At 42.9% G+C, this 26,472-nt stretch overlaps 1 protein-coding gene and 1 pseudogene across 4 annotated transcripts in view; one reads left to right on the top strand and one right to left on the bottom strand.

Annotated features, from left to right (window-relative positions):
* COMMD10 (COMM domain containing 10) overlaps positions 1-26,472 on the bottom strand; it is a 583,600-nt gene that overhangs the window by 510,153 nt on the left and 46,975 nt on the right. For all 4 annotated transcript variants that reach the window (XM_073624653.1, XM_073624655.1, XM_073624654.1 and 1 more), the window contains exons 3-4: positions 24,314-24,424; positions 10,172-10,327 (exon numbers count right to left, since the gene is read on the bottom strand). In XM_073624653.1, the coding sequence (XP_073480754.1) occupies positions 10,172-10,327; positions 24,314-24,424 (267 nt within the window). The remainder of the gene's footprint in view (positions 1-10,171; positions 10,328-24,313; positions 24,425-26,472) is intronic.
* LOC141124481 (U2 spliceosomal RNA) lies at positions 24,923-25,054 on the top strand (annotated as a pseudogene).

The following is a 26,472-nucleotide window of genomic DNA, read 5'->3' as shown; positions in this document are numbered from 1 at the left end:
GCTATGGGATGGGAATATTTTTTTTTAAAAATCTAAAATATCTGGTAGAAACCACCTTATATAAAAGCTACTAGGCAAATACAGCAGCGTTCGGAGAAAAAAATATTAACCAGAGAGCAAGAGTAGACATTAAAGAAACTCTATTCAAAACCCATTTCTTCTTTTGGATGGACTGGAGCAGGGTTTGTCCATCTGCCAGGCATTTAACTGCTCCCAGAGTAGACTTCTCATCCTACTTCTGAAACAGATATGCCAGGCAAAGAGCTCAGATAAATGCCAATCTGCTTTTGTATCATTCAAATACAAATGCATTCTCTAACATTTTTTTTATACACTCCTAGGAATCCACTAGAGGGGGGTCAATAACCTGTCGATCGCAAGTTACCTGTCGAATGCCGGGAGGTGACAGGTAGCTTGCAAAGACATCCCAGCCACGCAGACCCAGCACTTTCTACAGAGTGAAGCAGGCGCGGAATTGGCCAATCCTTGGCCTTTCCCTGAGCCCTGCGAATACTGAGCTCTTCCCCACTGCCCTGCCTCCTCTCCAATCCATCCAAGATGCTTGTGGGACGGATGAAACTGGAGGACTGGCGGGGATTAGTGCCAGAACATGCTGCTTCGCTGTGCTAATGTGCATCTGGTAACAACTTCTGCACCCTCCTGACCCCACAGTACTATTCTCTCCTGGTTCCCAATACCATACTCCTCTGAGCACCAAATACCACGCCCTCCTAACACCCCAGCTCTCCTGACTCCCAAGTACCCTACCTTCCTGACCTCCCAGTGCCGTGACCTCCTAACCCCCCAAAACCATACTCCTCTGACCCCCCCCAATACCATGCCTTCCTAACACCCCAGCCCTCGTGACCCCCCCCCGGTACCGTACCCTCCTGACCCCCCAGTGCCGTGACCTCCTGACCCGCCAGTGCCATACCCTCCTGACCCCCCCAGTGACATGCCCTCCGGCCCCCTCAGAGCCATGACCTCCTACCCCCCCCCCATTACCATACTTATCTGACCTCCAGTATCATGCCCTCCTGATCCTCCAGTGCTATTTCGTCATAGCCCCCCAATACCATACCTTCCTGACCCCCCAAGTTCCGTGCCCTATTGATGCCCCCAATACCACACCCTCCTGACCCCCAGTACCATGTCCTCCTGATATCCTGTCCTCTGCCCTACTGACCCCCTGTTCTCTGCCCTTTTGATCCCTATACACTGCTTTTCATACTGCTGACCTCTGTATACTTCTCTTCATCCTAGTGACCTCTGCACACTGCCCAACATCCGACTGACCTCTGTACACTTCAACAAACAAAAAGGATTTCATGAACCAGGCTCTGCTTAATTAAATGTGAATATTAGCAGATGGGGATGATACCCTCACACCATCTGCATATAAATGAAGCTACCTGCAGACACCCACTTGCTCAATAGATCACAGATGGGTGTGTTCCTCTGAATTGGAAAGCATATCAGAAAAAAAGGGAGGGGAGGAAAACGAATTCTTCAACAAGGAACCAGCAGGATAGCAAAAAAATATATGATTTATTATAGAAAAATAATTCCACATATACACCAAACAAAAATCAAAAAATGACAATGAGTGAACCAAATACCACCATTAAAAATAAAATAGACAACGTTGTCTAAGAACAGAAACAACACACAGATGGCCACCACATACAATTACAAACAACTGGCTGGATAGACAAGAACCGTCTCATATATTGTATTTGGAAAATAATGTTGAAGGCCAGGAAGTAAATGTATGCAGCCGTGGATGATGAGAATCCGCTATGCACGCTGCCGGTAACAGGCCTAGAGTATAACTGAGAATGTTAGTCACGGGGATTACTGATGATGGCGCTTGCAGGTAAGTACCCAGCCATTGCTGGTATCATCCATCAGCAGCTGTATGAAAATAATGCGTCGGTACAAGGGGGAGTGTGTGCCTGTATGGGTAGTAATGAGTGAACACAGCGTGTTGCTGGATCATGAAGCGAAGATACTAATATAGCTATGGAGACATTAATCACAAAAGATATTGGATAGGTACAGTCTCACCAGTCCATGAACATCAATGTGTAGCAGGCATACAGGACACTCCCATCTTCGGATCTTCTCACATTTATGCAAGGCAACCGAATCCTCCTCTGGTTTAGTAGGGGTAACTGGTAGGTCTTGATGGCCAAATGCCAGCCGGGATAGTGGAAATAGAAAGGAGGTATATAGCGTGCCGCCTAGATGCGGTGTAACTCCTCAAACACTTCCTGGTTCCGTGCGGCAAGGCCTCAGCGGCTTCGACGGCTCAGCGAATCAGAAACCCAGGGCTGATGGGTGGGTCCGTGTGCGTGTTACGCTGGGCGTGATGGCGTCATGCTGACGCGTTTCATCCAACAAGGATTTCTTCAGAGCATGCGCTGTAGCCAAAGTGGGCGGCTTATATAGCCGTCCCCATTCCAGACGTGACTACGTCAGTAATCAGTTGTCAAGGCTACGGGGCAGCAAGTAAACAGCCATTCAAACCATAAAACAACAGTGAATATAGATAAAACAGGCCCGTACGTGGGTGCAGAACCTCCTCAAAATAATACAGAAATACATAGAGAAAAGAAAAAAGAAATAGCGGGAAAGAAAAATAAGTAAAATAATACGTAAGACAATAAGAAAATATGAGATAGATATAGGAATCAAACATAAATAAGAATATTATCAAAAATAAGTAAAGACAAGAACAAGAAAGCTTGGGGTGTCTCCCCTAGCAATTAGGATGTAAGAAATACTGACAAATGACACTCATTATTTAACCCGCGTGGGGACATACTGTCAAGGGTATATGTCCACATTTTTTCCTTCTGGCATAGAATCCTGTCGAAATCACCCCTTCTAAGGGGAAGATTTAACCTGTAGATACCCTTGACGGTAAGTCCCGTGGGATCCCCCCCATGATGATTAAGAAAATGAAGGGGGATGGGGCGCTCGTCATCCTTGCCAAGGATGCTCTGGACGTGCTCACTGATTCTGATCCTGAGTTTCCTTTTTGTCTTTCCCACATATTTTTTGCCACATGGGCATGTGAGCATATAGACTACCCGTGTGGTATTACAGTTGATAAAATTATAAATTTTGAACTGTCTCTTACCATCAGAATCAGTGAACACGTCCGTGCGCTCCACATACCTACAGATAGTGCATCTGCCGCACTTAAACATGCCCCTCAGGGGTGGGAGTTGAGTGAGCCAGTTTTGACTAGGTGACCGTTGATATTCGGAATGGATCAGATGGTCCCTGAGATTCCGCGAACGTCGGGCGGTGATAAGAGGGCATTCACCCACTATCTCGCCGAGAACAGGGGAGTCAGAAAGAATATGCCAGTGATTACTAAGAATGGTCCTGATCTGTTCCCATTGGGCACCATATTTGGTAATAATCCTGGGGGGCCCATGTCTTTCTTTGTACACTGCCCTACCTACTACTGACCCTAGTACACTCCCCTACCTACTACTTACCTCTGTACACTGCCCTATATGCTACTGACCTCTGTACACTGCTCTACATACCTACTGACCTCTTCACATTCCCCTACCTATTAGACCTCTGTACAGTGCCCTACCTATTACTGACCTACATACCTAATGACCTCTGTAGACTGCCATACCTACTACTGACCTCTGTACACTGCCCTACATAATGCTGACCTCTGGACACTGCCCTACCTACTACTGACCCCTGGACACTGCCCTACATACTACTTACACTAGCCAGAAATAAGAACAGATAGCCAGGCCCTAAAACTAGTTGAGCAAATCAGCTTGCAGTACCAAATGTTCTGCCTTATAGTGGACTTCGGCATCAGCCTTGTGGGGGTGACCAATTACTCCCCAGAAAAAAATGTGAATGAAAGTAAATCTCTCAGAGTTTCACTGAAGTTAAATCCTAAGGTAGGCTAAGTTTATATTTCTACAGTAACCTTAGTTTTATTGGATTTTTCTTAAAAAAAAAGGGAAGCCTACCCCTGCACTAGAGGGTGCAAGGAACACTGTTTCTGTACTTGATGTTCTTTATACAGTAATGATCAACTTACTTACAATTGGGGGCCTCAAATGCGCTCCCTGACAACACCAAAGGACCTCACATAATATTTCATGAATGTAATGCTACAGAAAGCTGTCAAAGACTATAGATATGCAACAGGAGACTATGAGCATCCTACAAGTCTGCAGACATGCTATGGATGATGTTCAGAGACTACAGAAAAGTAACATGAGACTGCTAGGGATCACTGCTATTACATCCCCTTTACAAATCAATACTTCTTCATTTGAGCTCATTACAGCCCCCTTAAAAACTTTGTGTATCACATCTGATATTTGGACAGCTGTAAAAAGTATGAATGTGTGAAAGAAAAAAAAAAATAGAAACATTTAATTACTAAAAGTCATTCCAAATAATACTTTTCCTTCACTAGAATAAACAGAAAAACACAAACTACTGTCTGCTGGGCTCTGAGGCACATTATATGCCCAAGGGCAGCAGTTAAATATCCACAACTGTGGGTCTGAGATCGGGTCTGTGGCTCAGGTAGAACACAGATACAGAGGTTGTTCCTGTGATGCTGGTCCTCCAAATCCACAGGGCTTGGATGTGTATTTGTTGTGTAACAATCGTATCACATAGTTATGTATGGAGGTAAAGAAGTGATTTATTGTCTTTCAGGCAGGTGTGGAGGAACTGCAGGCCCCCTATATAACTCCTATATAACTCTGTCATTTTATTCTTATAGCAATCTTTGAGGCAGGCAATTATAGCCTCAATATGTTTCTCTTGGTGAGAGTAGAGTAGAAAGTAGAGTAGAGTAGTAGAGAGAAATACTACTTGAATAATGCTGCAAAAACAGGTTCCTCATTGTCTTGGTCTCCCTCCGGTCAGTCTCAATTGGTAGTGGAGGTGTCCGAGTCTGTCTGTTCTGTGTGTAATGACCTAGAGCAGTGGTCTCCAAACTGTGGCCCTGGGGTTGGATGTGGCCCTTTGCTTGCCTCTATCTGGCCCTTGGGGCACTATTTCATCCACAACTGACAATAATGATGGGACACTATTCCTCCCACTGACACCAAGAATGGGGTGCTAGTCCTCCCACGGATAACAACAGGGCACGATTTCTTCCACTAAAACCAATGATGGAGAACTGTCTACTTCCACTGACACTTGGGCATTTTCTACTCCCACTGGCCACAGTCCAGGCCCCCTAACATCTGAAGGACAGTAAACTGGCCCTTTGTTTAGAAAGTTGAGGAGACCCCTGAACTAGAGCATGGGGCTGTTGGGGTCTCCCAGTGCACTTCTTGCATCATGTGTGATCGCAACAAGGCCATGAGTCCACCGGAGTGTCCATAGAAGAACTCAATGTCTGGTTCTGGGGCCACCAGAGTGGATTGGCTGGAGCTCAGCGACATCTTCTCTTTGAAGTGACACATGGTAAGCAGTGTTGGAGTCATCACATCATGTGTCCATACCTGGCCATAGGCAAGCTAAGCTTCCCAAGCATGATTTTCTTAAAGTGATATTTTATATAATGTCATACTTACCTGCTCATTGGTTTTGCACAGAGAAGCCCTGATCCGCCTCTTCTCAGCCCCCCCCCCCCCCCGGCAGGCAGGCAGGCAGGCTCGCTCAAGCCGCTGCTCTGAGTGTTCGTTTACACATGGACTGCGGCTTAGCTCCGCCCCAACTCATTGGCTCACTGGCTGCGATTGACAGTAGCAAGAGCCAATGGCTCCCACTGCTGTCTCAGCCAACCACATTAAATGTTGTAACGACAGATAGACAAACATGGCATACTGGTTCAGGTCCTCCAGAAAGTTTCCATATTCAATACTCTATGCGTTCTTTGTTTGCTTAGTCTTAAATAAAATTGAATTCCAGGAAGATAAAAAAGACACAAATTATTGCAGCTCTACATTTAATAACAGCCATTAAATGTAGTTTTTTATTACGATAACGTCTAAACTTAACCTGGTATCCATTTATTGCACAGTGCTACTCAGAGGAGGTAGGTGCAGCACTGGAAGCCAATCAGGTGTAATGCATACAAGTACATGTTTTGACAACAGGCAAGCTGGCAGGAAAAGAGAGCAGAGAGATGACCTAATCAGTCTGCTGTTGCTCCCTTACTTTCCAATCAGCAGGCTGGGGGAGGAGAGATGACACCACTGTATTCCTTAAAGCGGGGTTCCACTCAAATTTTTAACCTAATCTTACCCCCTTCAGTTAATTGCATAGATGTTCAAATGCCAAATTTTTTTTATCGCTGTAATTACCTTTATATTGTACTTTATTGTGGCACTTCCTGTCTCTCCTCCCATGGGAGTAGGCGTGTTTATTGCCTTTCCCCGGCGCCGTACTGTCTCCTGGGAGCTTAGTGTTAGGCTTCCCAAGATTCAGTGCGGGAATAACGATCATGCTTGTGAACAAGCTGTGAATGAACAGCATTCACCGCATCCAGGAAATCAATGCTTTTGGGCTTCACATGCCCAAAAGCAAGATGGAAACAGCCAGCATCACATTTTTAAAGTTATTCTTCAGTACGAAAACAGACAGAGGCAGAAATATTACACCCAAACTGTGAGTATTATTTTGGGATTAGCAAAGTGTCTCATAGTTACATAGTTACATAGTAGGTGAGGTTGAAAAAAGACACAAGTCCATCAAGTCCAACCTATGTGTGTGATTATGTGTCAGTATTACATTACATATCCCTGTATATTGCGGTCATTCAGGTGATTATCTAATAGTTTCTTGAAGCTATCAATGCTCCCCGCTGAGACCACCGCCTGTGGAAGGGAATTCCACATCCTTGCCGCTCTTACAGTAAAGAACCCTCTACGTAGTTTAAGGTTAAACCTCTTTTCTTCTAATTGTAATGAGTGGCCACGAGTCTTATTAAACTCTCTTCTGCGAAAAAGTTTTATCCCTATTGTGGGGTCACCAGTACAGTATTTGTAAATTGAAATCATATCCCCTCTCAAACGTCTCTTCTCCAGAGAGAATAAGTTCAGTGCTCGCAACCTTTCCTCATAACTAAGATCCTCCAGACCCTTTATTAGCTTTGTTGCCCTTCTTTGTACTCGCTCCATTTCCAGTACGTCCCTCCTGAGGACTGGTGCCCAGAACTGGACAGCATACTCCAGGTGCGGCCGGACCAGAGTCTTGTAGAGCGGGAGAATTATCGTTTTATCTCTGCAGTTGATCCCCCTTTTAATGCATGCCAATATTCTGTTTGCTTTATTAGCAGCAGCTTGGCATTGCATGCCATTGGTGAGCCTATCATCCACTAGGACCCCCAGGTCCTTTTCCATCCTAGATTCCCGCAGAGGTTCTCCCCCCAGTGTATAGATTGCATTCATATTTTTGCCACCCAAATGCATTATTTTACATTTTTCTACATTGAACCTCATTTGCCATGTAGTCGCCCACCCCATTAATTTGTTCAGGTCTTTTTGCAAGATTTCCACATCCTGCGGAGAAGTTATTGCCCTGCTTAGCTTAGTATCGTCTGCAAATACAGAGATTGAACTGTTTATCCCATCCTCCAGGTCGTTTATAAACAAATTAAATAGGATTGGTCCCAGCACAGAACCCTGGGAAACCCCACTACCCACCCCTGACCATTCTGAGTACTCCCCATTTATCACCACCCTCTGAACACGCCCTTGTAGCCAGTTTTCAATCCATGTACTCACCCTATGGTCCATGCCAACGCACCTTATTTTGTACAGTAAACGTTTATGGGGAACTGTGTCAAATGCTTTCGCAAAATCCAGATACACCACGTCTACGGGCCTTCCTTTATCTAGATGGCAACTCACCTCCTCATAGAAGGTTAATAGATTGGTTTGGCAAGAACAATTCTTCATGAATCCATGCTGATTACTGCTAATGATATCATTCTTATTACTAAAATCTTGTATATAGTCCCTTATCATCCCCTCCAAGAGTTTACATACTATCGATGTTAGGCTAACTGGTCTGTAATTCCCAGGGATGTTTTTTGGGCCCTTTTTAAATATTGGTGCTACATTGGCTTTTCTCCAATCAGCTGGTACCATTCCAGTCAATAGACTGTCTGTAAAAATTAGGAACAACGGTCTGGCAATCACCTGACTGAGTTCCCTAAGTACCCTCGGATGCAAGCCATCTGGTCCCGGTGATTTATTAATGTTAAGTTTCTCAAGTCTAATTTTAATTCCGTCCCATGTAGGTGCTTCCTGTGTTGTGTCATGATTCCTAATCTCCCTCTGCCTTTCTGGTGTGGCTCGATGTACCGGTAATATTCCTGAGAACACTACCTTGGAGGTCCTTTTCCTCAATTTAGCTCCTAAGTCCCTAAAATCGTTCTTTAGGACACTCCATCTGCCTCTGACATTGTCATTGGTGCCAACGTGCACCATGACAGCCGGGTCTTCCCCAGCCCCTCCCAGTAATCTGTCCACAAGATCCGTGATGTGCCGAACCCGAGCGCCCGGTAGACAACATACTGTTCGGCGCTTCAGGTCTTGGTTACAGATTGCCCTCTCTGTCCTTCTAAGAATTGAGTCCCCTACCACCAGAATCTGTTTTTCCTTTCCCTTTGCTGCCCCCCCACTCTCACTGGAGGAGTTCTTCCCCTGGCAGCTAGGAGAGTCCCTCATCTCCAGCAGTGCTGGTCCCTGACTGGTTACACCAATGTCACTCAATGGAGCGTACTTATTGGGATGCTCCAGTCCTGGATCGGCCTCTCTGGCACTTCCCCCCTCTACCCCTCTTGACTGTCAACCATCTACTCTTTGCTAGTGCCTGCACCTCTTTGTCTCCACCCGCCTCTGTGCTGGCCCCTGCCGGCACCTGCCGTGTACGTTCCTGGCTCACCTTTAGTATGGAGGGACTTCTCAGTGCTGACAGTTGCTTCCCCAGATTCAGAACCTGGGCTTCCAGGGAAACAATGTGCTTACATTTTGCACAGCAGTATTCGCCCTCGATCGGATGATCAAGGAACGCATACATGCGGCAAGATGTACAAAGAGTCGCTTCTCCACACCAGCCAGGCATCGTACCTATTAAATTTAGTGAGGATTTGGGAATTTTACCCTGTCCAAATTACCTAACAGCTAGCTTCCTGGCACTAATACTCAAGACAATACACAGGTACACAATACACAAGTACTAACGATCCACACACACTACTCAGACAACACTCAGATACTCACACTACACAGGTACTATGACCCCTTTTATAACCTCCTGTTTTAAACTCTTGTTTTTAACTCCCACTTAATCCAGCTCCACTTACACCAAGCTCCACAGCTTCAGACTGAGCACGCTCAGACTGAGTCCTACAACCAGTTAAATAGGCACCTGTGAGCAATTAACCACACCCATTAATTGATAGACTGATGAAACCAGGAAAAAAAAAAGCTATTTAAAAAGTGACAGCAAAAGGCAAATTAAAAACTAAAAGGAAAAGCCCCCAAAATGCAACTCAGCAAACAGACAGCAAACAGACAGGTCTCAATGACTTAAAAAAAAAAAAAAAAAAATTGGTCGCCGGACTCCCACTTTAACTTTTTCAGAGCAAATGGTGTCATTCTTCTGGCTATGCTGACAGGGCTGTGTAAAACCCAGGACTGAATAGACAGAAAAGAAAAAAAAAAATAGTAAAAGAGGTAGTTCATACATATTTAGTTGTTTTCTTGGACATCAGTTATAAGAACTCTTTTTTGCACTTTTCTTAACCCTTGCTTTGGCTCCATTCAATCAGCCTAATTCTCCTGGCTGTCATGAATAACCTGAACATACAGAAGTTCTCATGAAACCACAATGGCTCCTGGAATCACACCAACCGGCCTGCAGCTGTTAGCCTAGTTCAGAGAAGGCTACTACAACTCCAATCCCCAAAGCAAAGAAGGGGTCCTGATGGTCATATGCAGGATGGAGGTAAAGGCAAAACTCTTGCCAGGCTACAGTACACTAAAATAACCGGAAAAGCCACAAACTTTTGCTTGCTAAAGATTTAATTAAAAAATCAACCTAACTACTTTCTAATACAAAAAGAACACTGTAACTGAAACAAAAGAAAACTAAAAGAAATGTACTACATGTTATAGACAGTACCATATTCATTTTAGATGGTTACCTTTTTTGGGGTTAAAATCCGTTGTCTGAACTTCTCAACAGTCTCTTGCCCCGCACTTTCCCAGGCAATGACAAAAGATTGAATTTTATTAGGATCAAGATGGATATTCTCCAGCTGCTGACGTAAGACCAATGCTTTCAAATTATGATAAACAGCCTGAAAAACAATGTAAAATGATTGTTCATGCATATTTTTTGTTTGGTATACTCAGTCAAATATAACAAAAATGTAAGATTTAACTCCGGACACAAATGTTTTTATTTAAATATATTCCTTAGTAGCCCTGCAAACCAAGATTTTATCTTGTAAAAGTAGCAGTGATATTATCACAGTACTACACATAGCCTGTAAAAAGAGCAAAGTTGTGGGAGGGGCCCAGCAGGTTCACTCACTACAGGCTGCCTGCACAAAACTACAGGAGAGGGCAAATACAAGACCAGGCACCCTGCACAAAGAAAGAGCGCAGTAGTGTCATTTTCGTCTACTGCTACGTTCCTCTGCTATCATCATGAATCACTTATGACAAGTTTCCCTGACACCGAGAAGAAAAAGGTGACAGGGGAGAGATCTAAAGCACACAGCCTGTGACTGACAGCCTTAGCTGTGTTCCTGAGTGCTGTGTGATGGTGGGGGTGCAGGGGGTGTTCCTTCCCTTCAATCACCTCTCAGACCTCTCCTCATTGAGCTCTGCAGAGTTTAACTTCAGCTTTCCCTCCCTAGTTTATAAAAGCTCAGACAAGCTTTGTAAATTCTGGACTTTGAATGGCTGTACAGAAGAGAAGACGGTGGATAAATGGGTACAACTTATGTAGAAGGATTGGTTTCATCTCTGTGTTTTACCTGAGGCCAGTTATTGCACTGGGTATATGTAAGGGCATACAGCCATTTTAGGGTAAAAATATCCAGTAGTACCTTTTGTAACATTCATATACATTCTATAACATTCTCTATACACTCCTACAAGAAGGCACAATGCACACTATTATTATAAATGATGTTCTCTAATGCAATGATCAACTTACCTAAAATAGGGGATCTCTGAGTTATTCACTGTGCAGACGCTGACCAATTTGGATTAGTCAGCTCCTGAACATTGAATCGCTCTGGGCCATTCCTGGGAGCGCTGCACAGAGAAGAGGGAGAGGAGCAGGGAAGGAGGGAAATTTCCTCCTACCTCCTGCTGCCCCTTTGGCAAGAAAGTGAAGGAAAATCTGTAAAACGGGGCATTTACAAATAAACAACAAATAAACGGAAAGGTTTTTAACACTTTTTGTGCAAAATTACCCTGAATATACATAAACTTTAAAGTGAAACTAAATACTCCTATTCTGTACTATAAAGGAAGCTGCCATCTTAGCCTTGGTTGTTTAAAATTGGATTCCAGGAAGATGATCTGCAGTTGCAATGGCGCTGCATATGTGAAACTAGAAAATGAAAGTTAGCACCCATCAGTTACTCAGTGTAACACATCCACATTCCCTTGCCCCAAAATTGAATACAACAACCCTGTGAGCACAGTTGGAAGTGTCAGAATATGACATATTTACAGGAATGAATAATGCATCCAGCATTTTTCAGATTACTACTCACATGAATTTAATATTTAATGGAACTGTAAAATATTTACTTGTGAAGCAGTTGCCATTTCCCTTTACGCTGTAACCCCTTAAAGTCTTCTTTGCTTGATATAAAAAGGTGGACATTTATAGAACAGGCACAGGCTGGAGATTATGCAAATTGGCATTTGCTCTTTCTATATATATTCTATGTAGTTTTTATTAAGGGGTTTTTAAGAGCAAAATAATAAAGCATAAAAATACAGTTAGAAAGCAAAAAGGACCGAAAACTTTTTCAGATGTCTCAAAGCATGGACCAAAAATAACATCTGCCACTGCACTCTATGTAACAACAAAATAATGGCAAAAATAAGTTACGGACACCTGACATATCACAAAGAAAGAAATCTGTTACAGTTGTGCTCAAAAGTTTTTCCATATCTTTGGAGAATTGGTAACATACAGTATGTACCATTTTTAAAGAAAACATGAGAGGGCAGGCTAAAAACATTTCTGTCTGATGGGATTCATATTCAACTGTAGGTCATGACAGGATGGCACAATCATAAAACAAAACATGGCAACAAGTAAACCAGTGAAATGACCCGTTTAAAATTCTGCATACCCTTAGTTCTTAATACTGTGCATTGCCCCCCTTTAGCGTCAATGGCAATATAGAGTCTTCTGTAATAGTTGTCTATGAGGTCCCAAATTCTTGCAGGTGGTATAAGCTGCCCATTCACCTTGACAAAATGCCTCCAGGTCATGCAAATTCTTTGGTCGCCTTGCATTAACCGCACGTCTGAAATCTCCCTAGAGTGGCTTGATGATTTTAAAGGGCAAGTTAACCTTTTTACTTTTTTTTTTAAATGCCAGCTCCCCTATGCACCAATATAGCATTTTAGCATTGATTTTAATTGGCTGCACTACATATGGTTAATGGGACATTTTGGCATTTTGTGGGTTGTGTGTTTTTTACTGTGCGTTGTGCAGCATTTGCCCCTTGTTTTTTCACATGGCAAAATGTGTGTTTGCTTCTGCGTTTGGTGTGCTGTTAACAATTAATGGCACTGAAAGCTCAATTAGTAATTTTAGGTGCATAAACATGGCCATACACAATATACATTCAGATTGCATAGTGTATTTAGTGAGAAGGGTGATCACTGATTGATTGCATTTCATTTAAAAAACATGCACCTGGGAATGGGAGGGTGGATGATGCAGGGTGTGTGCTAAAGAGGTCAGCTGGTCAACTCCTTCCTGTGTCATGACCTAAAGTCTGATCAGGAAGAAGACATTACTAATGGAAACGTGGATTAGGGCAAGAAAAGTACATGACCGTAGATTTAATGGAAAGCTTTGATATTTTTGCAAAAAAAGTACATGAATGCTATATTGGTGCATAGGGGAGCTGGAATTTAGAAAAAAAACAAAGTGTACAAAGGTGAACTTACCCTTTAAGGTCAGGAGACGGTGATGGCCACTCCAGCACGTTCATCTTTTTTTCTGCTCTAAAGGATGGAGGGTCAATTCAGCCATGTGTTTAGGGTCATTGTCATGCTGGAATGTCCAAGAATCTCCCATGCGCAGCTTTCATGCAGAAGGATTCAAATTGTCCGCCAGTGTTTTCTGATAACGTGCTGCATTCATCTTGCCATTCATTTTCTCAAGATCCCCCGTGCCTTTAGAGCTCATACAACCCCTCCAAACATCAGTGAGCCACCACCATGCTTCACAGTGGGGATGGTATTCTTGATGCTGTTGACCCCTCTCCGAACATAGCACCTATAGTTGCGACCATAAAGCTCTATTTTGGTCTCAATGCTCCACGTTACAGTATGCCAGAAGCTGTGAGGCGTGTCAAGGAATTGTCGGGCATATTGTAACTGGGCTTTTTTTGTGGCATTGGCACAGTTAAGGCTTCTTTCTGGAAACTCAACCATGCAGGCTCATTTTTGTCAAAAATATCATTGTATTGTGCTCCTTGAGACAACCATGTCATATTTTCCAGCATTTTGCCTGTATTTCTCTTGAGGTTACCTGTGGGTTTTTCTTTGTATCCCAACCAATTTTTCTGGCAGTTGGGGCTGCAATCTTTCTTAGTTTACCAGACTTTGGTGTGGTATCAAGAGATCCCTGAATTTTCCACTTCTTAAGTGATTGAACAGTACTTGCTGGCACATTCAAGGCTTTGGCTATGTGTTTATATCCTTTTTGCTCTTTATAAAGTTCCATTACCTTGTTATGCAGGTCTTTTCACAGTTCATCTCTGCTCCTCATGGCCCAGTATCTAGCCTGATCAATGCATCCACATAATAGCTAACAAACACAGACACTAATTGCCATTTAAAAAGTCCCATATGTGGGAAATGAACCTTTAATTGCCAATTTAACCTGTGTCTCACTTGTGTCTGTACCAATGCCAAAACATTCCAGGGCATGTAAACTTTTGCTCAAGGCCATTTGGGTGATTTATGTTTCATCATGATTTAAAAGGGAGCCAAACAACTACAGTATGTGATAATTAATAGTTTCATGATCACTATCCTTAAAAGACAGTTTTTTGGCATGATCAGCCATATTTTCAATATCAAAGACAAAATTTCAGGATTTCTGCCAAGGTATGCAAACTTTTTAGCACAACTGTATGTAGCATTGGTTGGAGGACCATAAAATGGAAATTTCAGCTGGAAACTGAACAAGTAGGGCAATCGCTTTACTTGTTTGGTGGTTTAACAACATGCTTAATTTTTTTAACACACCATTTACGAAATCCCCAGAAGCAAGTGCTGCTCTAAACTCCACTTTCCCTCTCTGGCCAAAGGCACAAGACAGATGTCGGCCCAAGAAACACGTCTCTGCTCAATGTGACACAATAACCATCCAAAGTGATGGACTGTGAAAGTCACTCCACATAAAAAAAAAAAAATGTATCCTGCCAAACTGGCTCCCTGAGAATCAGTGGAGGGGATTCTCAGCAAGCCCCTTTCACAGAATAAAACTAATTTTTTTTTGAAGCGTGTCCTTCACAGTGTATGGCTTCGTATAGATGGCTACATTTTGAACAGTTTAATGAAAGTCTTTCAAAAGGATGAGTTCTGATAGTTTGGTTCAAAAGTGTATAAGTTGGGGGTGAGCCACCCATCAGTCTTGACCTACCTGTTTATCAAATTCATATGGCGAGTAAATATTGACTGATCCTTACTGCCATCTCCTTGTCATGGCCATGGCAAAATCACACCCACCCATCCTGCAATATGCAGGCCTGAGCTTCCAGAGCAGCCTATCAGCACCTATAGCAGTTTGCAGGAGCAGAAGGTGAGTGACAGTCTCTGCTGTACTGCAGATGGTAGGCATTAGGGTGCCAGATAGGGACTGCAAAAGACTTATCCATGGGCATAAAACTAGGCACAGAGGCCAAGACAAGTCCTACACAGCTCCCAACTAATAAAAGTAATGAAAAAATGTTCACTGATGAAGATGCTTTTACTTTACCTCCCAGGTTATGCCAAGATAATTAAATCAGCCATTATAAGTATGGACTACTTTATTTATACATAATGTCAGTTGCCTTACCCCCATCCTGCCCAGGCTGATTTTCACACTTTGACCACACTTTGAATGACAATTGTGTGGTCATGTAACACTGTAACAATTTTAAATGTTACCATTTTGTTCACACAACTAGAGCTTTCTTTTGGTGGTATTTAATTACTACTGTGTTTTTAATTTTTTGATAAATGAAAATTGGCGTAACATTTTGGAAAAAAAATGCGTTTTTCTTTGTTTCTGTTATAAAATTTTGCAAAGAAATAACCTTTCTTCATAAATTAGGTCAAAATGTATTCTGCTACATTTCTTTTGGTTAGTCTGTAGGAAAGATATAGAGTTCACAAACGACAACGTACTGACAACCTGACAACCAAGATCATTTCTTTAGGCCCAAAAATACCAGGACAGTACAAATACCCCCAAATGACCCTTTTTGGAAAGTAGACAGTCCAAGGTATATGGTAAGAGGCATGGCGAGTTTTTTGAAGTTGTAATTTTTTTAGTCACAATTATTTGGAAAATTAAGAAATTATAAAAATATATATACATAATTATAATACTGTACTACTCTGGGGAAGTGCTCGGAATTTTATTTTTTTGAATACACATTCTGATTCCATATACCAATTAATTTCATTGGTATAAGCAACCATTTTTACTGAATAAAACTAGTTCATTCAGTATGTTTTGTTGTGATTAGCTGTGATTGGTCAAAGCTAATCACATGGTACAGATGGGCTGTGATTGGTCTGTCTGTACCATGTGTTCACTGTGACCAATCACAGCTAGCAACACAACTATATACAATTGTTGGCATGAAAGGAAGCCATCTATAGCTTACAAATGTCATGTGATCTGCTGTGATTAGTCACAGCGATCACAAGACACTGGCAGCGGGCTGGTGCAGTGATCAGTCATTGGCTGTGTCCGATGGACGTTCTCCCAGAACAACAGTGCTCTTTAGTAAAATGACGGCCAGGTGGGAAGGTGTTATCCAACAACTATGAGTGCCCACCTTAGTAAAGAGAGGGAGTCACAACAAAACAGACTAAATATTTTGCAAATACAAGTATTTCTTCAGCTCAGCCTCCCATTGCAGGTTATATGGTGCCAGGCAGTGTTAATTTTGACATTAAATTTCGATTTATATTTATTGGTTTGCGCAAAAGTTATCGCGTCTACAAAATAGAGGATAGATTTATGGCATTTTTTTTTTTTACTAGTAATGTCCGCGATCAGCGATTTTTAGCAGGACTGCAACATTGCAGCGGACAGATTGGACACTTAACTGATACCTTTGACACTTTTTTGGGAACCAGTGACATTATTACAGTGATCAGTGCTAGAAATAAGCATTGACACTGTATAAATTACACTGGTTGGGAAGGGGTTAACATCAGGGGCGATCAAAGGGTTAAGCGTGTTCCCTGTTTGTGCTTTCTTACTGTGGGGGGGGGGGGGGGGCTCACTGCATGGACACAGTGATCCATGTTCCTGATTAGCAGGAACACAAGATCACAGTGTCAGTGTCCTTGCCTGGCAGAACGGCGGTCTGCCTTGTTTACATTGGCAGTCCAACGTTCTATTTCTCTGGGGAACGATCCACGGGTTACGGCGGACATCGCGTCTGCTGAACCCACTGTTTGGCTCCCCCTGCGGCCAATGGGTGCGCATATTTTAGTAGTCTCAATTGTTTTCATGTTAATCGTATTTTAGTCAACTAAAATAGTATTAATGTAGTAGATGAAAATATTTTCGTCGACAAAATTGACATTGGTGCTAGGGGCGTTTTATGAAATCAGCGGGCTTGTGTGCAAGATCATGAGCTAGAAGGTGTGCTTGGTATACCACAGTGAATACTGGACATGGTTTTTATTGTGCCAGGGGCTTTGCAAAATTGTAAAAGACCTGGGGAACCTTTGAGCACCAAGTAGAAGAGTACTGTGGCGCGCTACAGCAAACAGTGGGTGTGCTCAAATTGTGTTAATGGTGGGAGGAGCTTAAAGCACGTGGTTAAATAAAACAAAAGCCTTCTTGTACTCGTTAAATATGCTTAGATTGCTGTGCCATAAGTAAGAGTTACATAGACATGTATAAACCTTAGCACAATCATTTTTCTAAAACTTTTCCATACTGTACATATGATTTTGTGTCCACTGAAACTGAAAGACGGCTAACACTTTGTCTAAGTCTACCTTACAAAAGAACTTCACTAAAATATTCCGCTTAAAGTGGTTCTTCACCCTAGGAAGAAAAAAATTAAAAGTCAGCAGCCAGGGCTGGTGCAAGGTTTTTAAAACCCTAGGCGAAACCTCATTTTGCCACCGCCCCTTGGCTCCACCTCTGACTCCACCCCCTTTGCCTTGCCCATGTATACCACACCTTTTTAATGAAGTGCCCATCAAATGCAGCCTTACCAACCAGTGCCCATCAATGAAGGTTTGCTTGCTTCCATTCATTTGGGAGTCGGGACACAGACACAGTCATCTGCCACCGCTGCGCCTCAGACACTATGTGTGAACAGAGCAGCGGCTGTCTGCTTATGCTGAGACTTAGTTGCCTGCTGCAGAGAGAAGAGCCTAGGAACACCAGTGGCCGGGCGCCCTAGGCAGCAGTGCGCCATAGGCCATTGCCTAGTTTGGCCCTGTCAGCAGCTGCAGGTAAGGACCCTTACCTGTCCAGGGATCCAGCGCTGTCCTCACCTGAGCCAGTTCTTCGCTGGTCTTAAGTCCCCGGTGCCAACATGTTAACTGTGGGCAGCTGGCTGTGACTCCTTGCAGCTTCATAGCCGGCTGACCAATGTGAAGGTGCAAGCGGTGCATGTACCTGTGACGTATCCCATCCCAGAAGGTTGCAGGCAGGAAGGAGAGGAGAAGAACTTCTGTTGGATCCACTGCGGCTGACCGGAAGTGGGAGCAGGTACCTGTAAAAACTAGGTACAGGTACCCAAACAAAAACTGTCCAAAGGTAGTAGAGGAGGAGGGGGTGGGGGGTTGGAGAGGCAGAAAAGCAGAACTTCCCCATAGAACCTTCCTATGGCACAACTGCAAACCTACCAAGACATGGCTGTCCACCTAAACTGACAGGCCGTCAAGGAGAGCATTAATCAGAGAAGCAGCCAAGAGGCCCATGGTAACTCTGGATGAGCTGCAGAGATCATCAACTCAGGTGGGAGAATCTGTCCACAGGACAACTATTAGTCGTGCACTCCACAAATCTGGCCTTTATGTAAGAGTGGCAAGAAGAAAGCCATTGTTTAAAGAAAGCCATAAGAAGTCCAGTTTTCAGTTTACGAGAAGCCATGTGGGGGACACATGTGGAAGAATGTGCTCTGGTCAGATGAGACCAAAGTTGAACTTTTTGACCTAAAAGCAAAACGCTGTGTGGTGGAAAACAATACTGCACATCACCCTAAACACACCATCTCCCACCGTGAAAATGGTGGTGGCAGCATCATGTTTTAGGGATGCTTTTCTTCAGCAGTGACAGGGAAGCTGGTCAGAGTTGATGGGAAGAAGGATGGAGCCACATACAGGGCAATCTTAGAAGGAAACCTGTTAAGAGTCTACAACAGACTTGAGGCTGGGGCAGAGGTTCACCTTCCAGCAGGACAATGACCCTAAACATACAGCCAGAGATACAATGGAATGGTTTAGGTCAAAGCATAGTCATGTGTTAGAATGGCCCAGTCAAAGTCCAGATCTAAATACAATTGAGAATCTGTGGCAGGACTTGAAAATTGCTGTTTACAGACACTTTCCATCCAATCTGACAGAGGTTGAGCTATTTTGCAAAAAAGAATAGGCAAAAATGTCACTCTCTAGATGTGCAAAGCTGGTAGAGAAATACCCAAAAAGTCTTGAAGCTGTAATTGCAGCGAAAGGTGGTTCTAAAAAGTATTGACTCAGGGGGATGAATACAAATGCACGCCACGCTTTTTAGATATTTATATGAAAAAAAATTTCAAATCATTTATCATTTTCCTTCCATTTCACAATTCCAGTATGTGTCACTTTGTGTTGGTCTATCACATAAAATCCCAATAAAATACTTTGTGAATACTTTTTCAAGGCACTGTACTTGCATGCAAGGCAGACAGCCTTAGAATTAAGAACTCTTGAGAGCAAATAACTTCAGGAAAACTGTGTGCAGAAATTTGGTGCTAAGGACAGTGCAAAAGGTGTTTCCTGCAAGCATACTTCATCCAAATAGAACTAAAGAGTATAACGGACTTAAGGTGAAACTGTACTTTGCCCATGTAGTGCAAGGCAACAAAGTGACTAAAAGTATACAGTGCTGTAAGCAAACCCTAATATTGAACTTCTCCTATTGCTCCCTTTTTGTCTGTTAAATATACCAATGAAAATGTTTTAGTATACCGAGGCTATACAGTAACTGTTTGATAAGTGCAAAGAATACCTATTAATCCTGCCAGAAATTCAGTAAGCTTGTTATGCCCTGCAGTGAAGTGACAACGTTGCACTGAAATCTCAGTTTTACCAAGCCCTGTCCAAGTTCTTATTAAAGCCAAACGTTTGTTTTGGTTGTAGATAAAGCAGGGGATCTTAAAACTCCTATTGGTTTGGTTGCAGCCTGTGTATCACTAGGGTTATCTTCCTTCACTTCCTGTTCTGGAGATCCAACAGAGAATGAAAGGAAGCTTCCTAAAAGTGAGGGTCTGCCCATCTTAGATATCTGTCAAGGCAACATTTGTCAACTCTGGAAGATTTCTCAGCATATGTTCCAGATGACAATTTTTAGATTTTGTAGTTCCTATTCCTTTTCTGTGTTGGCGACAGTGATCACCAAGACACGTAGAAGGGGGAATCTCACCAGCGGGGACTCGGGCAGCAGAAAATCTCCCCTGTACCCATTCAATCTGAATTTAAAAAAAAATAAAAAAGTGGTGTTTTAGATGCACTTTAACTACAGAACACCATCCCCCCTCAATGTTAAAGAGATGAGGAGAGGTGGAGGCATTCTGTGGTCCTAATTTACTTCCTGTCCCAAGATGACAATGCTGCTACTCCACAGATGCAGTGATTGAGTGTTGTCACCCTGTCACTGGATTGCTGGGTGACAATAAAGGCAAAAAGCCTGAACAAAAGGAAACAATGAAACGAATGTAACCACCACCTCTAAGGACTGGTAAGCTGCACTGAATTACATTTCTGCTGAATTTAGGCACACTTTAAGACTGCTTTCACACTGAAAGTGCTGGCCGTTTGCTCTAAAGCGCCAATCGTTTTAGCGAGGCTTTAGCACCGTTTAAGCAGTGCTTTTGCACCGCTTTTCAATCGCTAGCGGGGCACTTTTATCCCCAAAAAAAGAGTTAAAAACTCCCGTTTTGCAGCGCTTTCAAAACGTTTTTTTCATTCCATTGGGCAGGGCGTTTTGGGAGCGCTAAATGCAGCGCTCCCAACCTGCCCCAAAGATGCTGCTTGCAGGACTTTTCGGAAAGTCCCACAAGTGCACCGCCCAGTGTGAAAAGACACATTGGAATGAATGGGAGGTGGTTTTCAGGCGCTTAGCAAAGGCTATTTCCAGCGCTAAAGCGTCCCAGTGTCAAAGGGGTTTTAATGCTGCCCTCCCCAGCCATACATACTCACCTTCCCTACAATACCTCCCGTTGCATTTTGTCACCAGGAATAAAAATAAATAAGTATAGGAGGCATGTAACACTCCTTTTACCCATATACCAGCACTAGTGCATGTGCAGCTGAGAATGGTGGCTGTTACATGAACCTAATACTTTGCCCTGCATATTTTATGGGATAGTTAACCTGAATATCAAACCACTTGCCGACCCGCCACAATACATATACTGCAACAGGTCGGTACATGCAGGCACAATTACATACTGCACTGGGTTGCCTGCAATCCCCCCCCCCAGGACCACTCTGTCCGCTGAACATATCCGCTGAATGGATTTCAGATCCGGTACTCGATGCCCAGTGTTCATGTGATCGCTATGCAATCACATGATCACAATGTCAACAAACCTGTTATAAATGAAAGTATTCATAATAGCTATGTTGCCTATGCTGTGATTGGCCCACAGCTATCACATGGTATCTGGGCCAATCACAGCACCCTTACCATGTGATTAGCTGTAGCCAATCACAGATCACTAGTGATCACAGCTGTCATAAATGGTTAACCCATTCATGAAAGTTGAAAACGTTGTTGTTACAACGCTATTCAATATAACAAACAAAATGTAAAAGAAAATTCTGATCACCCCCCCCCCCCCTCACAATCCCCAGAAAAGTACAGTGTTACTATGGTGACACTGAACTACTCTGATGACTGGATGTAAAAAAAAGTAAAAAACATTTTTTTTAAATAATAATAAATTGACATGGTCACCCTGATAACCGGCACATCAGTCATATGATGATGCTGTACTGTACTGGTGACATGAAAAAAAAAATATTGTGAAGAAAAAAAAAAAAGCCTTTTTATTCAGTTTCTTTATTTTCAAAAACATTGTGACAAAAATGACCAGAATAGATGCAGAGGGAGATGTCAAACTCAAAGAGATATGGGGGGTTCTGCTACTCTCACAATGTGATTTGAGGGGAAACAAAAAGAACGGAGTACATTTGTGATACTTCCCAGTGTGTATGTTATTGAAGAGAAATCCTGTACTCAAAGAGATAAAGATGAAGCAATTGCTGATCTCCTTCTGAAAAAGTGAGTTATGCTGGATGCATATGGCTTCAATAACTGCAACAAGTATACAATCAAGGATGTCAGAGTAAATTTATAACTCCTGATTGCTCACTGATTTATTGATTGATTGTTTCAGTTAATCGGCTTGAAATTCCAAACAAAAAGTCAGCAATGGCAGCCTACATATTTCTTCCATTAAAGGATTTCTTTAAAAGGCACCAATGTGCATGTATCTTTCATATCTTCCAAAATGGAGGGGGTTTAACTACAAACCGATCACACATTAGGATTACTGTATACTCCTGGTAAATTCCGTCATATGTTCCCCAGTGCGGTATGAATGTGACCCACGCTCATATATGGTGGCACTGTCCAGTATTATGCTCTTACTGATCTGCTGTATTGTAATTTATAACAGTCCATAATGCTCCCTGGACCGTCTTATTTCATCGTACCAGCGAATCAATAGGCCTATAAAAGCGTTCAAACAACCCACACTTATTTAACGCTAAGTCCCTCATTCCTATATTTTAGAAACAGAAGCACATCCCCATGATTAAAAAATGTCTTCTAAAAACCGATCACTTCCGTCTCAATTTTTTCCCCAATTTCAGCAAAGTATGGGCCTGTTGGTTTGCTTTTAAATCCACCCCTACTAACCTGAATTTAATGGCTGATGATACTTCCCAACCTTGAATGTTGTACTTTATAATGCTGCAGTATTGCTCTGTACTAATTGACTTTAAAGTTATCAGGACCAGTTCTGACACCCCTCACTTTTCTCTTTTTATATAGCATATCCTCCTTCCTACTCACATGATCGGCTAATAATTTTTTCAGTTGGATAATTGTACTAGGGGTGCACCGAATAGAAGTTTTGATGCCGAAACCGAAAATGCAGGATGCACTTTGCTGAAAACCGAAAATGACAGTTTTTAAAAAATATTTATATTTTTTATATATAATTGTATTATATTCTACTTTTTATTTAATATCATAAATTGTAATTATTGTGAGTTTATTGTTGCCCATTATTGGCACTTTTAGTGCAAGAAAAGCTCAAGGAAAATGCAGTCCTCAGTCTCTGACCATCTCTTGTATCATGTCCTCAGTCTTTGACCATCCCTTGTATCATGTCTGCAGTCTCTTACATAAACACACTGCTAATAGTATTAGCAAAATTTCAATTTGGTGCACCTCTAACAGACTTGATACAGGAGATGGTCAGAGAATGCAGACACAAAAGATACAAGAGATCAATGCAGCCTCACCCGTGTGCATCAAATGCAGCCTCATCAGTGCCTGTCAGATGCAGCCTCACCAGTGCCTGTCAGATGCAGCCTCACCAGTGCCTGTCAGATGCAGCCTGCCAGTGCTTGTCAGATGCAACCCACCAGTGCCTGTCAGATGCAGCCTGTCAGTGCCTCTCAGATGCAGCCTGTCAGTGCCTGTCAGATGCAGCCTGCCAGTGCCTGTCAGATGCAGCCTGCCAGTGCCTGTCAGATGCAGTCTACCTGTGCCTGTCAGATGCAGCCTTGTCAGTGTGTGGATCAGAGCGGCGATCTCCCGCTGTGTCACGAAGCTGGATTTGAATTTCCTGGCCGCAGAAACAATGTCCCGCCTCCTGTGATACGTCACACTGATTCAATTTGCCGGCATTGGAGCAGTGTGCTGTCTATCACAGGAGGCGGGACATTGTTACTGCGGCCGCCCAGACAATTCAGCTCCGTAACGCAGGGAGATCGCTGCTTTGCGTGAGGAGGAGGGAGAGGAGAAGGAGGGAGGGAGGGGGGGGAGTACTGGGGCATGCCAGGATGACACCCACGCAATGGACAGCAGCCGGGGCAGACCCCGCCCCCTTTTCGGTTCCATTCTCAGAACCTTTTCTTCTTTCGCACAGTTTTTGGACGATGATTTTCGACGGCCGAAATTTGGGTGTATCACTAAATTGTACCCAATCCATTCTGCTGACTGTATACTTGCTTATGGTCTGATTGACAGTTAATAATGACAGCTGTACATTTCTGTATCGATATATTCGCCATGTGACTTTTATCTGTACTTTCATTTTGATTTTCTTAATACTTTTTTTAAAACAAACCAAAAAAAAAGGCACCAGTTTCTTTTCCTTAGCAGATGTCTAAAAAGTGGTCATGGCTTTGTGTCAGCTATACTAAACTACACTAGATTTAGAACATTTGTTAAATGATTTTCAAAACCATAAAAAAGTCAGGCAAATCACATCTTCAATAAAGGAAAAAAGTCAGGCAAATCACATGCAGAAGCATGACTTTCTATTGATGTCTCCCATAATATACACTTCGAACAAATCTTTTATGACAAGGAGGAATAACTGTACCTGTTCTAAAATGAACGAGATCGTCTCTAAGACTAATTTCAGATTTTGTTTGTCAAGAGAAAAGGCAGCTTGAAGTTTTTCTTCTTCCTCTTCACTAAAACTCTGTTCTGCCTGAAAAAGAAAAAATGGAAATTAATTTTACATTTATAAAGCATGGAACAAATAAATCAGTAGAGTTCCAAAAATTAAAATAGCATGTATAAATATTGTACATTTGTTACAAAAAGTAGTTCTCACACACACACTGACGATCAAAAGTTTTAGAACACTGATATTTTTCCAGTTTCTTGTTTAAAATTTTGCAATGTCAGTGAATAACCTAAATTGGTACAAAAAGGTAGACTTATGATACTTTATATTTCTATACACTGTACATTTTTGGTTATGGTACCTACATATTTTAACCAATGTATGTATCAAAAATGTTGAAAATTTTGAATAAAAAAAAATGTTGCTAAGGAAGGAAAAGGTAGACAAAAAACTGTAAAAATAAATAAAAGTTTAGGTCTCCATGATCTGAAAAATAGCCAAGGTGTCAGAGACTCCATGGCTCCACTTCATTATAGAAAGGTACCTGGAAAATGGAAAAAAAAAATTAAACAGGCACACTTCGCTTCTCGGCCTTTTGGTTAAGATTAAGTGAAGTATCTGTTCTTATCAGTTTCCAGGAGGTGGCGCTTGCTTTCGTCCCTGATCTATGGCGAGCTAGAGATGGGATGGCGGTTGCTATGCAAAGCCTGCTGGAGTAAAGGTGACCCGGAGCAGTTCGTAGCCGAAAGGGAAGCCTTCTGATGGGGATGGAGAACCACAGGGTCTGATCCGGAGGGTCGGGACCCTGGCCTTCTGGCCTGGATTGGGGCAGCTCTAGCTCCGGACAGTTATACGGGAGAGAACGCTGGCTCCCCTTACTCCCACCGCGGGAGCGGCCAGTATTTCCCGAATGTAATTAGGTAGGAGGGACGGAACGACGGTGAGGCCTGGTGGTAAAGGGCTCTCACCAAGCTTCCAGAACTCCATGCCTTCCTGCCTGGGGTGGGGGCTGCTGTGGTCCGGGCCGGTGGCCAGGGTTGGTCTTGAAAGCCTATGGAGTATGTGCCCCTGGAGTGGCAGTCCAGGGGTGCCATAAAATCACTGTGAGTGGCAGTCACTTTGATTTGAGGCACCACGGTCACTGCACCATAGAACACGCTTTTTTAGCACCTGCCTCTTTGGCCGGGCCTTTTGGCTGGGACCAGAGGAATTTTTTATTCCTGGCCGGAGGGTCTGGTCATTGTTTTACACAATGGCCACCTTTTTCACTCTCCTCTCCACTATCTCTTCCCCACTTTCTTTTATTTATTTTATTTTTTGATTGATGCCTATGTTTTGTCACTTTATATTTTTTTTATGTCTGTACACGGTTTTGTCTCACTGTGTGGCGAGTAAGGATGCGGGTCCTCGGGCCAGCCCTGAAAGTCTTGGGAAGGGGTGGACATGGCCTTCTGGCTTAGTCGCCCTCTCTCAGGGGTCTCCCTTCGGGGGAGCCCCACCTAGTACTTGGGTGGGTCCTGTCTCGGCAGGCCCTCCAGAGAACGGGGTCTGTCTGGTTTCGGCCAGATAGACCATTGTAAAGTACCTTTGTCCCCGTCTGGAGCCTAACGTCCCGGGGATCAGGGAATTGGCACGTCTGTGTACCTGTTGCACTTTTTAGTGACCACTCTTTATGTGTGTGCACATTTTTTTGGCACCGGGTGAAGTTTTTTGGGTGTGTTATGCACGCCATAGGCTTTCAATTAAAAAAACAAAAAAAACACATGTCTGGCAAACCAAAAAACATAATGAGAAAAAAAAAGTTTGTGAAAGTAAAAAGCTTATGAGATAGGTGCCTCAAAGCACAACATCCTCAAGTAGACCTCTCCCCAAAACACAAATTTACTGGTGCTTGCAGCTTTTCGTGCCGATATGAAAACATTCCCAAGCCTCATGTTTATTAATCCCCTCCTGCCACTTCCCTGTGGCCTTTTAAGCAGGTTTATTCACTGGGAGGCGGGACAAACTTGTAATTACCTCTATTGGTACCTTAAAGTCCCTTGGTACTCATCCTTTCTTAGTTGAAAGAACTTAACGGTTTACCTAATAGAATTGAAAAGAGTACGTCAGCAAACTAAGTACAAATCCAA

The sequence above is a fragment of the Aquarana catesbeiana genome, linkage group LG01, assembly GCF_042186555.1.
Source record: "Aquarana catesbeiana isolate 2022-GZ linkage group LG01, ASM4218655v1, whole genome shotgun sequence".
Lineage (NCBI taxonomy): Eukaryota > Metazoa > Chordata > Amphibia > Anura > Ranidae > Aquarana > Aquarana catesbeiana.
The sequence above is the reverse complement of the archived record's forward strand: the minus strand, read 5'-3'. Positions and strand labels throughout refer to the sequence as shown.